The sequence below is a fragment of the Hippocampus comes genome, unplaced genomic scaffold, assembly GCF_001891065.2.
Source record: "Hippocampus comes isolate QL1 unplaced genomic scaffold, H_comes_QL1_v1.1 scaffold360, whole genome shotgun sequence".
Classification (NCBI taxonomy): domain Eukaryota; kingdom Metazoa; phylum Chordata; class Actinopteri; order Syngnathiformes; family Syngnathidae; genus Hippocampus; species Hippocampus comes.
The window spans coordinates 367,616-385,667 of NW_017804810.1; the positions used below are offsets into that span (position 1 = coordinate 367,616).

General features: G+C 45.3%; 1 protein-coding gene across 1 annotated transcript in view; it reads left to right on the top strand.

The window, feature by feature from the left end:
* Positions 1-10,241: 10,241 nt before the first annotated feature.
* Positions 10,242-18,052, top strand: part of myripb (myosin VIIA and Rab interacting protein b) — a 53,521-nt gene continuing 45,710 nt past the window's right edge. Inside the window, exons 1-2 of the mRNA XM_019863492.1 lie at positions 10,242-10,433; positions 14,571-14,791. Coding sequence (XP_019719051.1) covers positions 14,682-14,791 — 110 coding nt within the window. The 5' untranslated portion in view covers positions 10,242-10,433; positions 14,571-14,681. The remainder of the gene's footprint in view (positions 10,434-14,570; positions 14,792-18,052) is intronic.

Below are 18,052 nucleotides of genomic sequence, written 5' to 3' on the forward strand. Positions count from 1 at the left end.
TGCAAAAATATATCCGTCAATATCTAATAAAATATAATAATTAAAAAACGAAAATGCCTCATGCGTCTTTTGCTGAGTGTTTTCATAATATGCAAGCATGTAACCTATTAGAACCTTAGCATATAATTGCTAATTGATCAATCGACTCTCTTAGAGCTGAAACAGTCTCAATGGACACACACAAACCAATGAGCTGCTTGTGAAATTGTCTTTTTGTTTTCCTTTTAAGATCTGGACACGTCGCTTCCTGTGTAGGTCGACTTTGCCCGAATAACGGCGTCGCACTATGCTGTTGTTGGCCTCAAGCTTCTCTTGGGTCTTCCGTTCTGCGGATTTCCCTGGACAGAAAACACACACATTCTATGTGAAAGGCTGCTTTTGATGGAGGGGAAAAAATGACATTGAAAGATGACTCACCAGGACAGAGAAAGTCCCAGTGTGAACGGACTTGGCATATTTGGGCTGCTGGTTCTTCACCTGCCTTCTGGCTCTGATCACCTGGCAGAGAAAACCAATTCCCAGCATTCAGTCGCTATGATAGGTCCGGCTAGTTCAATGCATTTCGAGAGCTCTGTGTACGATGGGTGCCCTGCTGCACATTGATCCAGCCTGCACAACAAAGGCTCTTTACCCCAGCTGCGTTTTCTGCTCAAGGGTTGTCATGGAGACTCACCTGTAGGGGGTTGGATTTCTTATCGTTGCTAAGGAGTGAAAAGGAGCCGACGCGGGATTTACGCTTGTTCTTCTTCTTATTTGCAGCTTGAGCCAAGTGTCGCCTGGATCTGTCCGTCTGGAGGAGGGTTGATTTGGCAATTAGACACCCGCGACCACTCACGTATGCACACATACACACACTTCCCAAAACATGGCTGTAATGTGTGTGTGTGTGTGTGTGTGTGTGTGTGTGTGTGTGTGTGTGTGTGTGTGCGCGCGTGTTTGTGTTTATTTACCTGGATGAGACTGTTTGGAAAGCCTTTTACAGAGAAAGCTCCGGGGAGGCTGGAGTGACCCGGGCGGGCGTGGCTCCTCCTCTCCACCTGTCTCTTAGGCCTGAGCGGAACCTACATCACAACACTGTCATCATGCACAACGATACAGGTGGGCATCTCTCTGACTGTACAAAGAGAGTTTTCATATGAGCCGGAACGACACCACCATTGAAATCTAAATACCCGTTCCTTCGGTTTTAGTAGCAGTCCAACTCCGTTCATTCATGGCCATAAAAATCCACTCCCGCATTTCTCATTTCTCGGCGCATAAACGAGGAAAAGTTATTGATCTTGCCGGTGTGCCCTAACAAATGGACTGTCGGCGCGAGAGGCAACAGGTTTCCAATTTGGACTTTGTGGTCAATTTATTACACTGCTGTCGGTTCTCGACTATATCAATAATTCATCTTCTGAGCTAAGTAATCACACAAAAGAGGATCTGTTCCTTCTTTTTCATCCCTCGCAAGTCCCTTTCTGACCTGAGATAAAAGACAAAACAAAAAACCCCATTGGCCTTCCCAATTAGTGATACTGTTTACAACGCTCGCCGTGATTGCCCTTGACCTACATCATCATGACTGCGTCCATTTTTCATCGCGTTGCTGCATGTGGCTATTTGGCACCGACATATAATTGGAACATGCATCATTTCATTTCGTGTTTCCAAGCTGCCAAGAAGCCAGATTGTTCATCTGGGCCCCACCATGTTTCCATGGTCACACCGCTATAGCTTTATTACAACTACGAGATGTATCGCTGATCCAATCTTAATAGCTTTGAATGAAGCCAGGAAGCTGTTTTGCATTTCATGGCATACAAAAGATTCAAATCTGCAACCAAGCAATGCTCAATTTCATTTTCCTCACTGGCTTCTATCTGCCGCCTTCCTCACACAAGCGTGCTGAGCATCCGAGCAGTGTGTAGACTCTCTTGCGCTTGTGTGCGGATGATTCGAAAAGGTGGCGCCTACCTGTTCTACACTTGCAGGTATTGGTTGCTGCAGGCCGCGCTCACCCGTCTGAAAATGGAAGGAGAAAGCGTACATGATAAATCCTAATATTAAAACACAAAAGTAAAGTTTCCGGAAAAAAAAGTCTATTTGGATTTGCCTTGCAGTTTCACAGAATCACTTTGAGTGCAAAGCGCTTTGAAACATTTGGTCACTTTCATGTGGCCAAAGAAGTTCAAAGGACATTCAGATATTACACTGCGTCGAAGGTGCTAATGACCATTGGGAACACCAAATTAAACGTTAAAAGTAAAGTAAATTGTGATTCTGCCTCTCCATATGAAGCTCACAATTGTGCGCACGTGCTGCAATCACCTTTGCAAAAACGAAAAGAAAAGCTTGTAGGTGGCACCAACTTTCTGAGATGGAGAAGCAAGTTCCTTCCCATATGAAAACTTTTCCGTGTGGGACAGGCGATTCTTTTCAACTCGGGCAGCTGTACAATCCATAGTCCAGATGAGCAGGACTATTATGGACAAAACGCGACGACTTTCCACAGAAAAACGCTGAACCGCACGTTTGAAGTCAAACAGCCTGCGGCCACATGAAACAAAAACAAAAAAGGGCTCAGAGGGATTTTTTTTTTTGGTTCCACAGTGGGTTTGGGTGTTTTTGGCATGATGGATGCAAAAACCATTACAATGAGATGCTGTGCCAGTTAGGCAATCTAATTATATGTTATTGCTGTTCAAGGTTATTTTGTCTGCTGCAATCTGGAAGCACACTTGACCGCAACTGTTGTCACACATAGACACACACGCTGCCGCCTCTTTCCAGGGAGTCACAGGGAAAGAACAATACCGCAGATGGACACGTGAACGAAAGGAGCTTCCATCTGCAAGATTAAACATGAAAGACGATGTCCATGTTTGAAGTCTCACGTCTTCTCGGAAGACTTTGCACAAGATTTTGGAGGGTGTGTGGCGGGAGGCATGAAGAGCATCTACAAAGTGATCCAAAGTGATCTATATGTTGCCGTTCAACCACAAAGTTTTTGGATGGACCTTTGATTGTGCGCTACCAAACAAATAAATGACGTTTAAAGTTCAGAATAGAGTCTCCGTTTCAAGAGGTGTGTCTGAATACTTTTGATTACAGTTGTGTGACAGTTAAAATCCTATTTATTAGATGACATTAGAGGGTAATCAACAATCAGTATGAAAATCGAGTAGTAGAATATTGGCGTGAAACATGATTACTGACTGTATTTTCTGGAAGATGCTCAATATTTTTGTTCATATCGTGTACAGGATATGAGACAACGCTGACGAAACTGTAGCCTAGATACAATTCAAGTCAAATCATCTGTTAGATGATTCCAAAATACTTATTTTAGATTTGCTTGCATAATAATGGGATACATTTTGTGTTTTGTTGAAATAGATTTGTACTTTTTTTTTTTTTAAAGCATTGAAGTGATTTTAGAATTCATTTTCATATACTGTACAGAAGTGACTGGTTTGGATGGCTTGATTTAAGAAGGTCAAGTTGATTTTAACATCAGAACATGATCTTTTGTGGAGGAAAAAAAAAAGTGTTTCGTCGCTAATCATTTCCTTTCGTTCCGCTCTTTCAAACGCACTGTGACGATGAGAGATGGCGGCAGTCCCCCTTGGTCGACATGGGTGAGAAGACTAGTCCTACCTGCTCGTCCGCCGTCTGCGTGTTGACGCACAAGTCGGCCAGGCTTCCTCCGGAGCAGTCAAGCGCGTGAGACAAGAGGCTCGCCTGCAGGCAGAGCAAACACAGCCACACAGTAAAGCCCATGATCCAGTCTGCAAGTCGAGTGTTCCCAGCCCCCTGTCAGCTCCTCGCTTTATACACTCGGCTCCTCTAATGAGGACCAGATGCTGGGAAACGCGCATCCATGCCAGCTTCACACAGACACGCAGCCCACCGCAAGCCAGGCTCTCCACGCCTGCAGCCAATGGCCTGCGGTCCTGCGCAAACATGTAAGACATCTTCTGCAGCTGCCCCGCCGCAACCACCTTCATTCACCCTGAAGAGCTCACAACCTCATTGGACAAAAGATGCGTTGAAATCTTTTTTTCAACTTAGCCCATCAATGTCCATGCTGATAATCTGTGTACAAGGAAAGGAAAATGTCCAACTCCCCCCCCCAAAATCCAGACTAGGGAGGGCCCTTGTCTGGATTTTGGAGTGCCTTGTGTCCTGCACGAGTTGCCCCGACACTGGGCGGTAGGTAGCATGTCTCGACATTTAGAACCAAAACAAAAACAAGTGACAACACTTCTGACAGTCGAGCAGTAGGGATCAGGAATGGGATATGTTCACAAATTGGACCCAACTCCTTTTTGCTTTTGAATGATCTTCCTTCACCGGGGCTTTATGAAGAGCAATTTTGTTTCTATTTTAGTTGTTAAGAGTGTCTTTGCGTCCAATGTTTGCCGATCTCGAAAATCTCAGCATAAAACCAATTAGTAGCCTTCGTTGTTCTCATGGGCGTCGCACCAATTAGGGATGTGGCAGCCCCCCCCCCCACCCCTTATGGAGTCGTGGGCCGGCTCAAATCTCATTTTCATGCTATGCCGCAGACTGCTAAAAAATCGGATCACAGCCCGAGGGCTGGACTATATAACGCCTCTGCTGAAGCAATTGAAAATTCCTTCTTTTGTTCCCACAGCATATGCAGACAAGTTTGTAGCTTCGTTTCACTTCAGGAAGCCCAATAACCATTTGGAAACTTACATAAACTGCGAAAATGGTTACCGCGTGACTGACATTACCAGACTTACACATTGTGGAAGCACTTAGCACACCTTATGTGGGAGTTTTATTTATTTATTCCCCCCCCTCAACATCCTTTATAAAGTTGCCTGCCAGAAAGAATGTATCTCCTGGCCGGGAGCAAGTAGCGCATGAATAGGCAGCTTGTCTCAAGGTGTGTTAGACGATGGAAGGAGTGACTCGGAGGGAGTGAGAGCGCGAGCGGAGGCTAATGTCTTCAAGCTTTGAGCGTTTCGTCACAGGGGAATTGTTTCCCGCTGCTGCTATTGGAAACGTGCGGCTGAGAAAAGGCAAAAATAATTGTCGAGACTAAATATGCTTAATTTCCTCCCCAGGTTAAGACCGTTGTAAACTCGACAGTTTCCTGATATATGAGTAAAAGATGTGCTCGTCACCAAACTCCCACAATTTCCCAAAGGGGCCCAAAAGTTTTGTGGGGCCTCTTATTGCAAAATGTCTCTCAAGCGAAACCACAACTGCAGGGCTGATGACGGGATGGATGGGAGGCATGTTTGAGCCTGGAGACAAAGAGAGAAAGAGTGAAAAATGACCTTGCAAACATCTTTTTGTCCCTGGTAGTCAAGCCAGGACGAACTCAAGAGGACAGATACTGAGCATTTTCACTAAGCGGATCATTTCGGCCTTATAGCTGCCTGAGTTTCTATGAGATGTTAAAAAAATGACACGCTTTGCTTACACTAGCCACATGAACGCCACAGTGAGTCCATCAGAAGACATGCCAGTGAAATGTCTCATCAGAAACATCCCATCAAACATCTAAAGCCATCTAAAATCCCGATGGGACGCTACTCTGTGTCTCACTCTTCCTATGTTGCTCATCAGTGGGTTAACTGCCATTGTATGAGGATGATGCTTTGCGGTGAGCGTCGGCTGACGTAAAAAACTTGTCTGCTCTGACCAAAGGTGACATGGCAGGCCATGTGTAACACGAGTGTGTATGTTGGGTGGGTAGGTAGACGCGACACAGCTGTTTGGCAGTGGTTGAGGAAACAATATTTGGGTCATAGGAGACATGACTCACACAATAATGGATGTTTTGAATGAGTTGAAACGTGCTCTTCATTGTGACTAATTACAGACAGACCTTTTCTCACTTAAGGGACATTTGCAGATGTCTTACGCGCGCGCTCATCTCTGATAGAGGCAATGACTCAGGGGTGAATGGAAGTGTAGCACTTTTGTTTTAATGGGGCTTCTGACCCTGTTATCTGGTCAAGGATTTGTCATTGCGGATTCGTTGAGATTTTGTCTTCATTTTTATGTATTTGATTCCCTTTTTTTCAACAATTTTCATCTTTTATATGTATATTTATACTGTTTATACGGCATGCGCTAAGCTAACCTTGTAGCTTGTGAGCCTTCGTTCAGAGAATTAAAAAAAAAAAAGAGGTAATATACAGTACATAGGACAAATATTTGGAGTTCTCAGGTACGCAAATGACGATATGGTTCACAACATCTTTCTTTGTGTCTATGATCTTACACTTCTGCGGTTGGTGTGAAATGAGGGAGCGGGGAGGGTTGGGGGGTCTCATGGTTTCATGCGGAAGGAGCGCAGAAGTTTGATTGCTTTTCATCTACATAAATGTTGTCTGGCTATTTCTTGTTACATTTAATACCTTAGCATGCACATGTGTTCTGGACAACTATGCTCCTGCTGGAAAGCACGTTCATTTTGTGGATGATCGGCTATGTAGATTCGGAGTGACAGTGACTCGGAGGCGGGGGGGAATAAATGCCTCAGTGTGGTTTAAAATAGTATCGGTGAACCAATCATATGCTGCGAAAGCTAGGAAGTGGGTCATGAGGAGTGCGATGATGGCCTGAAATAGAAAAAGCGAAACACCGCTGGAATGACGGGGTCTGGACCCTGACGCATAATGGAGCTGGCGTAAAACTACGCTACACATTTATGGTGATCAAATCGATTTCTAATGAGGGCCATTTTGTCTTTCTGACAGTGACGTCATGATCGAGCACAGGTCATGGCCTCTCCCTATCTCTCATTTATATCCCCATCGTCTCTCAGCTCTGGTTACCATGGCAGCAAGCGGTTGTATTCAAACAATGCTGCTGTGGACTGGGAGAACAGCAAGATGTGTGCGGATGAGAGCGGGTGTGGACGTGTTTCCGGCAGCGGCGGGGGGAGATGAGGATTACTCCACACTCAGGTGCGCGGAATGAATCTCTTTACATCCATCAAAAATGAACTGTCCCATGTGTGTGTTTTGTTTCCTTATTGTATGGTGTTTGCATGTTTTGCCTTGACTGCGTTGGAGGCAAACATACTCTCTCATACGGTTTGTGTGTCTTTATTGATCGGAGTAGTTTGAATTCTTAGTGTCAGATTGACTGTGTCTTTGTTGCGTGATCATCTGTCTCGCAGACTGCTGGAAGGATGAAATGACTGACCATATGTGTGAGTGTTACTCAACCTTCAACACACTTCCACGCGCCGCGCTTTTAAACTGTTGCAGAAGAGAAGCTGGCAAATTTACTCGCACTCATAAAACACACAATACCCGAGGAGTTAGTGTGACTAATGTAGTCCGGATGGAGAGCAAGCACACAATATGTTGTGGGCTTTCCTCACTGGAAAAAATAATCATTAGTAGGAGGTGAGTAAAGGCAGGGATTCTGGCTGTGTGGGAGCTTTATACTAACACAAGCCTCTAATGGAATTATCTCGAGTAAATATCTTATTCCGCACAAGCTGCACACACGTGTCATATCTCCAGAACGTAATCCGTTGCGGAAAGCTGGTAACCTTCTGATATGTTTAGAAATCAAATCCAGGAAGTGAAATTGAATCATTGTGTTCCACAGTCAAACAAACGGTCACAATCGCAAGGGTAGTTTGCACCATGCGGTTGGGAGGTGTCGCATTGCAACCCCCCAATTTTCTGGAGATAAATACAATTCCTCCCATTCAGATAAGAGGTCCAAAAATAAGTCTTCTGCTACTCTTCATATTTGTGCAACGCTTCACGTTTCCTCAACTCTGTAATTGTGTTTCCTATAATCGTGTTGGCGCGCGGCTCACGGTCATCGGCGACTTGCAGCAAACTGGCAAACCAAGATAGTATAACCCAACAACAAAAACCAAAACAATAGGTGTCACCGTGTGCTGGTTATAAAATTTGGGCACACAAAATATTTTCCTTTTTATTGTACAAACTTTAAGACTTGACTGTAAACGAATAGCCACCCATATATTCTTTCCTCACTCTGAAAAGCAACGCAGCAGCAGATGACTCATGACAAATTATTTGCTGCTCTGGTTCCCACACTGCCATGGCCACTTTTCACCAATCAGTCAAATTGACGTACAATGGAAATACAGTCGATAGGGGACAGAGGATTTAACACATTCAATTTAAAATCTAAATCTTAATTTTTTTTTCAACCCCTGTGCGTCTTATCTAATCCCTTTGATAAGATGATAATGGCTACAATTATGAGTGAGTGAGTGAGTGATTGAAATATTGTTTTGATTTTTTCTTTTTCATTTGGTCCACTGAATACTTTATTGAGAGCTTCAATTAATACTTAATGTGCGGGACAGTGCGGGCCACGTGCTGCAAAATGCTGCATTTCGTGTTGTATCCTATTTTAAAAAAAAACATGGATGTGGCAGGAGCAAAGAGTCTCTATGTGCTTTGCGCTCACCTCAGTGGTCAGAGGAAGTGATTCAGCCTTGAAAAAGCCCCCCCCCCTCCCACCCCCCCCATGGGAAGGGACAGTCAACAGCACGCCATCACCGCTGTCACCAGCTGGTGTGTGCATTTCCATCAGTATGCAGCGGCATCACCAGACTCACTGGAAGCTTGAATGTCACAGGTGAAGGAGCGCTTCCTCTCAAACTAGTCGGGTGAACCTGCACCTATTTTGCTAGAAGGTGTGATACTTATTGGTGCTCTTCTAAAATACTTCTCTGATATATGTCACATGTTGTCAGCCAATAAGAGTGCTCTCGCTGGCCATTAGAAAGGAAATATGGGAAGTTGCGCATGGACTCAAGGGACTTTGAATATCAAGTGTGCCAATCTCTGTATGCACATAAATAAATAAATCGCAGCTGGCTTTTTCTCACCTCGGACCAAGTGTCCCCCGAAGCGCATGGAAGTGACTCGGCAGCAGAGCATGAGGTCCATAATAAGATTTACAACACAATATATTTGTGAGCAAAAATGTCTTTACGGTTGCAAAAATGTGCTTGTGACCAGGAGGATTAAGAAGAACTGTTGGCCTGGTTCCTTCGTCTGCGCTGTGAAGTGAGAAAAGAGCATGCATTTGTTCTCCCCAAATCAAATTTCTGTCATATTTGTTATAACCGTCATTATGAATTGACAGTAGAAGCCGACATGGGAAATGCGATCTGAGAAAAACACTCCAGCCATCTCCGGCCCCATCTTCTGCCTCGACTTTGATATACAACAAACCACCGCGTCCAAGGAACAACATCCAACAAAACCTTAAAAATGACAAACAGTGTTCTCGTAGCCCTCATTTACAAATCAGTTGCTATTTCGCAGTAGCACTGCAACAGGGCAGGGCGAGGCCATAAGAGCCATCCACTTAGCTGAGTGTGCCCGCATATGTCTGATGTGGTCGACTCCACCCGCTATTGATCTTGTGTTTAGGGCCGGTTTCTGTGTTGCCATGATTAGTGCCTCCGTGCTGTCCTCCACTTCTGCCTTTTCCAGCCACTGGTATGTTTTCTCCATGTCAGACACTTCTTCAATTTGTCAGTGGCGCATGCAATGCTTCTCCATCTGGCTCCTTCTCCTTACTGGGTTTCTGTTGTCTGAAGCATTCACTAAGATGGTGAGATATACATAATTAATGAGTATATCTATCTATCCATGCATCCATCCATTCTCGAATCCGCTTTTCTTCACGAGGGCTCACTGGCGTGTCTTTCGGGAATGTGGGAGGAAACCCACGCAGGGACAGGGGGAACATGCAAATACCACACAGGAAGGCCGGAGCCGGAATCGAACCTCGCACCTCTGCACCGTGAGGCCGACGTACTAACCAATAGTCCACCACCGTGCTGTCTTGTTAGCCTTTATTGTGGGCTTAAATATCGATAGCGAGAGAGGCCGTTTTCACTGATTCCTCTCTAACATGATCTAAAAGTGACTCATTGGTGCAAGATTAATTGGGATGTCTTCATTCCTGCCTGGCAGCTAATTGCACTGCGAGCGTCTTTGTGAATGAAGCAGGCAGCCAAGGCAGCCTCCTCCTTCTTGCTCCCCCGCTTCCTCGCGGTGCCAACAATCTTGAGCACGGGTGCCAACATCCATCACATCAGCCCCTTTCTGACCAATTGCATGCGCTTTCCAGCACTTTCATGACACACAGCCACTCAACGAGCCGGTAAACAGGTTGTGTGCCAACCCCCGCGCTCACCTCGCCTCTCCTCGCCTCCCCACCCTCCCCCTCCTCCTTACCTCCCCCTCCTTCTCTGCGTAATACAAACCTCGTGATCACCCATTCACTTCTGCAAACGTCTGCCTCTCAAATGAGAAGGCGTACAGGCCGAGAGGGGGAGGCAGGGGAAATTAGGAGGGGTGCAGGCAGGTGTTGTGGAAGTTAACGCTGGCCCGGACGAGAAACGGGGAGAGAGTGGCCGGTCGTCCACCGGTACCGGCTGATTCCGCGTAAGTGATCCACAACAAGTCGCCTCTGCGCGATGGACTCATAGATGATTTTGTTGTGTGCATGTGTGGGTGTGATTGCCTCTCAGCATGGGTGTAACACAAGCTTATCATTGCAGCTTTGCATGCGGGTATGTTTAACGTCAGTGATGATTTTACTTTTTTTTTCTTCCTAAGTGCGATCGAGCAACCTTGCGTTTCCTTTTTTTCCCGTGGTGCTAAAATCACGCCGATGTCACACGCTCTCAGCACTAATGTGGCAGTGCGCGGCTGCTCCTTTTTTAAATCAAAAAAAAAAAGTAAGATAAAAATGCGTCATTTAGCAAGGGGGCGTGTGAAAATGTGCATGGCGTGGAGCTGGCGGTAGCCGAGATGAGGAGGAGGGAGGACACGGGGGGCTTTAAAATGATCCAGCGCATGTGTTTGTGAATTGCTTCTGGAATTGGTGAAATGACCTGCAGCTTTGAAGAAAAAACAAAGTCATGTTTTGTTTCAGAAGAATAAACCCTCAGGAATGCAAGCTGAAAATCCGGCGCAGAGTGTTTGTGGAGATTTGGGTGAACAAGGCGCACAGTTGATTTGTTTGTGGTCGCCGCTTACCTGTTGACAACACTCTGCCATCACTGCAGAGTGGATACAACATCCCATCGCCAAGCTTTTGTTTTGCGGTGGTTGTCAACATTATGACATGCATCGGCACCCAATATCTGATAATCAAGTATGCGGTGCATATTCGCCACCACAACGATCATGTTTTTTTAAATGTGACGATAACATTGATGGACCGAGTGTCAAATTTGCGAAACAAACAATGTGCACTGAATCTCATCAAATTGTGCGATTGTAACATAAATCAAGTCTGGTCTGTGTTCTGCTACATTATATTGGTTAAGTTTATCTGATGTTGTGAGTTTAAGTTCAGTTCGGTCGGTTTTGGCTGGTTATTAACCTGCCCCAAAGGCACCCTTCACCCAGTTTTGGTGTAATCACACAGACCGAAGGCAAGCAACAGACGTGTGGGACTTAATCTCCTTGCTGGAATGAATAAGTATAGTCTGGAGGCCCCTTTTTCTCAGCAAACCTTTTGACTTGTCGTTTTGAACTTACGTTGTAAACTGTTCATGTATGTAAATGAAAAATGACCCGGGAGCTGACACAGGGCGAGAAGGCTTGACTTTAATCTTGGGCCTAACACTCCAGAGTTTGACCTATCCCTCACCTTTATATTGCATGAAATCAATCGATGCAGGACACTAATTCTCTGACGCTTTGACCGGTTATGGACTTGGAGTCATCTACTTTGAACCTCAGCCATCCTCGTGTTGGATATGGTTCAAAATCAATTGGATGACTCATTCCTGAATCACTGAGGTTGCTCAGCATTTTTCAGATAATCGAGTCATTTCCTCCGGCCGCAAAAACGTTTTTTTTTTTACGTGAATTGTAAGGATCCTCGCGTCATTTTGCTGAAGGAGTGCTCAGACTGTTGCGCTCAATGTACGTTCGACGCTGTGACTTTTACCAGCTGACCCAACAGAGTTGGTTCAAACAAGCAGTTCATTTTGTGCATGGCCGCACCTGCCGTTCTTTCATGCCCGGCGTCATGAGCACGCTTTAGCTCAAGCTGGTGTATGGTTGGCATCCTTTCCTCACTCACATGGTGAAATGCCGTGAATTCGATACAATAAAAGTGATGGGACATTTTTCATTTCGTTTCCAAAACAAGTGTCTTATCGGAGTGTTTTGGCATTTGTTCTTCGTCTCGTCAAAGCTTTCGATAACTACGACGTTGTGAATATTGCATACGTGTTACATGATTGAATTTTAGAGTTAAATATTGCCTCCAAATGAAGTCGTAAAACAAAACAACAGCAGCAATTGTTTCCTGCACAGGAAGGACTTAAAATATATATGAACGAGCGTCTCCGATCTTCCTTAAAGCCGCTATAGAAGCCTCACACTCATTTGAATAAGTCGTCAGACTTGCTCTCACTTCTTCCAGCATGTTCCTTTCATGTTGTCATGGAGACCGTACCCTGCTGGACTGCTTGGTCCTCTCATTACTCTATGCAGCTGCTGTGTATCGGTGCATACTTCACTAGAAGGGCCTGATAGCGGGATCCGTGACTGATTTACTCGGGCTATTATGGTAGCAATGCTATGAGACACTCATGCTAATCCTCAATGAAAATGCAAAGAGTCGAGGCACGGACAGCACGACAAGGGTGCGATGGTATGGTTTGAGGCCCATAGCACTTGACCAAGTGTCTTTCAGATTGCTCTCGTGTCATGCCTTATAGGGCAGGGGTCACCAACTCCGGTCCTTGAGGGCCCCTGTCCTGCATGTGATTTAGATATGTCCCTCCTCCAGCACACCTGAGTCAAATGACCAGTTTAAGGAGAAACATGCAGGGGTAGGGGCCCGGAGGACCAGATTTGGTGACCCCGCGTCTTGGGGGTACGCCTGCATGTGGGCCATTGCTTTGACACACTCTCGGCCAGAGTTGTCGTCTTCGGCTCCTATCTTTAATATTACATCACACCCACTACATCGGCACAGACCTCCACTGCAGAAATTTCTCACTCTGAGACCGCTGGTGTCAAAATAGCAGTTCAAAACATTCTGACAGGGATTCCAGGGTTAAAACCAATCATTCCCCCCGCCGCAGGAAGAATACACGAGTCCTCCCCATTACTTTGTTGATGACGTCGTGGGGCGCAGCTCCAGCGCCGCAAGTCCTTGGCTGTGTTTGTTTGCTTGCTGTGTACAAGCACGTGTCGCCGAGTGTGTGTAACAGTTGTGAAATATGACTGTGTCAGAGTTGGCCTTTTCACGAGGCAAAGGCCAAAGTCTCTCATCACAGCGGCCGAGCGAGGAGCGTATGTGAATGCCACGGCGACCGTCCTTATTTACACCGCACGCTGCCTGACACCCGATATGCCGAGATGTTGCCGCTTTTGTCTTCTCCAGAGCTGACAATGTGTCACAGGCTCCCTCACTCTTTACGTGTGTGTCCTTGTCGGTTTGCCATGACGCTAACACTCCCAACCAAAACAAATGACTCACGCAAGCCCCCAAATGAGAAATCTGTTAGGCTGAAATAGGATGATGGTTTGAGGAAGAATATTGAGAGATGCTTTCTCTGCAAAATGACGCCACGCGGTCAATTGAAAGCAATTTGACATCAGCGCTTGAGCCAAGGCACGTATTTCCCATGGGAAAATATGTCACGGCACACCACTTAGCCAAACGATTCCCAAAAAGTGAATACACGGGTTAATTGTGTACCTTCTGTCATCTCGTGGAAGGGCATTCTCTTCTGCCAGTTACTATCAGTGCTTGCCAAAATAAATCGACATCAACATTTTTTTCACAGAAAATAAATAGTTTTCGTCCAGATAACTAACACTGGATAAGGTGGCACACCTGATGATCCTTCACGGAAAACTTTTGTGCCACGGCACACTGGTTGTGAATCACTGCATTTTGAGGCTAATGGCTTAATGCAAAATGAATAGCGATGGGAAGCTGAAGAAAAAAAAACACACACCTACGCCAAGTATTGCTTTTATTCATTTCTTTTTTTTTTGGGAGGTGGGCAAAGTGGGCATATCATTTCCTCTAAGATGGGACAACTCAAGGAATGAGTGATATACGTTTTGGAGGAGGCACTTAGCCGATGAAGCCATCAAGCCAATAATAGATCAAGCATAATTGTCTCGCCTTCTGAGTCATCGTCACTCTGCAAGTGCACTCCCATCTTGTTTGGACATTGTGCTTAATGGACCTTCTACTTCTAGCCATGGACTCATCAGTCTCTGCAGCGCCCTTCCTCTTGTCTTTTTTCTGTGTGCTTGTTGTCATCCTTCCTTCACTTTCCCCCTTTTGAGCTATTCGCCACCCCCCCCCCCCCCCCCCCCCCCCCCCCATCCTGAGGAAGAACTCATCGGCCAGAACGTTTTAATGAGACCCAATACAAGAGCTCCTTCAAAAATTCTGCCTTTCCAAAGATGACAAGTATCCAATCCCTTACCTATCATAGAAGCCACAATGTTGCATGATTAATTTAAAAAAAAAAAAAAAAAGTGTCAAACTCATATCACATTTTAAGAGTCTGCTCCCCCTTCGTCTTTCTCCAGGATTGTACCAGCCAATAGGATACGAGTGCCTCTCCTCCTCCTCCTCATCTTCGTTATCGTCATCATCCTGTGTTGGACCACAAGCGGCCCAGCGTGGCAAGCCCGGTGAAGATGGGCCGCAGGCTCGACTTGTCCGGCCTGACGGACGACGAGGCCGAACATGTCCTGAAAGTTGTCCAACGGGACATGAAGCTGAGGAAGAAGGAGGAAGATCGGCTCAGGTGAGGTGTTTCAATTCATTTTCAAATTCAGTGGAAACACCAAACTCAAATGTGGTCAAATTGTCTTCTGAGGTAGTTCAATCCATCGCCATGCGGATGACACATTGGAAAAGTTACATAAATGGTCTAAATGGGCTAAGGGAACATGCATGTACAGTTTTGCTTGCATGTAAGGGTGCAAACAGTTGCGAGGCCCATGTGAATGCCTTTCAAAGCCGCCTGCTGTTCTATGGAATTCAGTTTCAATAAACAAACAGTCGTAGTCGTAAACGAGACTATGGATGGACAACTTCAGCCACTGTCACTGGTTGTTGTGAAGTTAAAAAAATAAATAAATAAATAAATAAAGTCGTGTCTTGTTCGCATACTCTTGTACTTTTCGGTTGCCCTTCGGTTCCAAGATTGAGCTGTGTTTGCTGAGCCAAAGAAGCTTGTTATTTTTCATTGCGGCACCTACTGTTGGTGTGGGCTTTTTTTGGCTTGCTGGCTGTCAGATGGGTTGGCACCTTCGTCTCTTGTTGTCACAGCTTCTTTTTGGACATATGAGGAGGAGTTAGTCCCTTTCTTTACTCCAATTCTTCTTTCCTCATGTCAGCTTGAATTCCGACGGGGGCTTCACTTTTGACAGACTTCGCCCCCGTAGCGCGTCTGCCAAATATGCGGTCATTTGAGGGTGTCGACATGTAATGTCTCAGCAGCTCTGCGGGGGTGGCTTTGCATTAAAATGGCGACATTGTCACAACCAGATCCAAAGTGTAATTTGCAGTTCTCAAGTTTGGTTAGCCCCGACAATTTTCCGAAACTCAAATATGTTCCCTTGATGACAAACCAGACCCCAGCATAAGCTAATCCATTTTGGAAATTTGATGTCTTTTTCTTCAGATTTGGATGCCGTTCTTCAGTTCACTTTCTTGCTTTTATTTTGAGATGAGGCCCTTTGCGATTTGGTTTGAAGTGAAAAACACACAACAGAGGAACCACAGCGAAGCCACTGCATCTTAAACCTTAACTCGTTTTCCCAGAACCAGTTTCAAAGTAAGGATGATGTTCTGCGAAATTGCTGGCGTGTAAATGCTCCCATCCCACACTTTGGTGACAGATCCCTCAAAATATGGCTCCTTCACTTGTTCGATGAATTCAGACAGTTTCCCCAAAGCAAAGTGGCATGACCTGCTCATATTGCAGATGTGACTTCTTCAAAGCAAACCAAAAAGGAAGCGCCATCGCCACGGTACATGAGCAGACAGATTGTATAAAAACCGTCTGACTGCCGCCGTATACGCTCGAGTGTTTCGGCGGGTATTTAGCTCCCTCTGGGCTTCTCTTCGTCGCGCATGGCTGATATTTGCTTTCCTTGCCCGGGTAAAGTCAGCCCTGCAGAGTTGTCAATTACCCAGTCGGAGGATTCATGGAAAAGTAAATAAGCCTCAGCCAGGGCTCTAATGCTCCATTTTATTTCCCCCGTGAGGCCTTATAAGAAATGAAAGTTTTGGCTTGCACTACCCCCTGTTCCGCAAACACTGAGTCGTATAATGAATACGTATTGTAAATAACATCATGCACACAGCTACAGTATATCATATGATGCCAAGGTGACAACTGACCGCGACGGCTGAGTAATTTATAGCTTAATATTAACTTTGGAAGGCTTTATAGGTATGTTCTAATTTATTTACGCCAAAACAATTTTCATCCAAATCAGACAATTAGCAACATGAAAAAGCTCCACAAATATGTCACGAGTTGCAGCATCCTTTCGGTTTTGTTGACTTGTGTTGCCATGGTTATAATGATCAGTGTTTAGCCAACCCACTTCCCACCCAGACTTCCTCCCTATACTTACTCTCTTGCTATTCAGGCTGTAAATTTCCTCCATTACGCTACTTTATGATTACGATGACCGCTAGAGTGCAGATCACATGCATGTTGGTCGTTCTAAGTGATAGGTTTCAGTGTTGTTTGACCACGCTATAAGGTCTGATGTTTAAAAAAAAAAAATGATTTAGCCGTTATGATAAGCAAATGTTTCTTGTGTCGGTCTGTCTTGTTGTCTGTCCCTTAAACTTTCAATGATTAATTGTATCTTTTAGAGCAATGTTGATTTATTTTAATTGGTGCTTTTCAGTTACTAATTCGAATCACCTCGGCGGCGAGGCTGCCAAAGTGTCCAAGTGTCATTCCGCCAATTAGAGAGCCTGAGCAGCTCAACAAGCCCCGGCCGGCCTCGCCCGTCTCAGGCATCCTCTCGGAGAGCCTCATTATGGAACAGCAGGACGCTCACGGGGCGAGACGCGGGACTGGTTAGCAAACAGCTCTCCCCAAAGGTTCGGGAGACACTGACGGGGAAATCATTATCGATAGCAATAGTCTAGAAGGTGCCAGGCGCTCTCGCCGTTTCACTTTTCCACTTGAAAGACCGATTTGTCATCCTAAAACCTGCCCCACAAATCATTTTTCGACCCAAAGAAGAATTTCTATGTGAGCGTCCTTGAGCCATTGAAAATAGCGGTAGTTTTGTTTTGAGGCTTTCTGCAGCCTTTTGTGTAGCCAGACTGGCCTCCCCGGAGAAAAACGCCCATAATCATGGGGACCGAATGCAAACTCCCCACAGGAAGCCTGGGGTTGAGAATCTCATCACTGTGAGGCATATGTGCTAACCACGAGCTCACCCACCGCGTTGCCCAGTAAACATTATCTTTCTAAATGAAGAAGTGTCCTTTGCGTGATCTTTGAGCCATGATTTGAATTCCTTTGCACAACTACGGTAGCTTTAAAGGCCCTGTTATGTGCATTTCACTTTTTGGGCGGTGGAATGCATGCGCAAAAATATTCTGATCAGAATGTAAAGGGTGGTCCCTATTTGGAATAATACATTAGAAAAAAAAAACAGTTAACAAATCAAGTCGATGTGATACCCAAATGCCAAGGTTGTTATTTGTTTCCAGTCGGACAATAAAATAGTTTTGTTGAGATGTATGACGCTGTAGCATTTTCGTTCACATTTGCCGCCATTATCAAACCATCTGTCGCTCAGTTTATTCGCAGACTAATCCATGACACATTGTGTTTGAATTGGCAGACTGTACGTTGAAAGCACTTATGGGGCTACTCAGAGTCAGATTCGTTCATTTGGGACAAATATGACTCATGCATTCAAGGGCATTTGCGTCTGACGGTCTTCTTTCTTACATTTTAGCTCCCTCGAATGCATAAGCAGAGCAGTGGAAGTCATGTATGGAGGCGAAGGAAGACTCGGGCCAG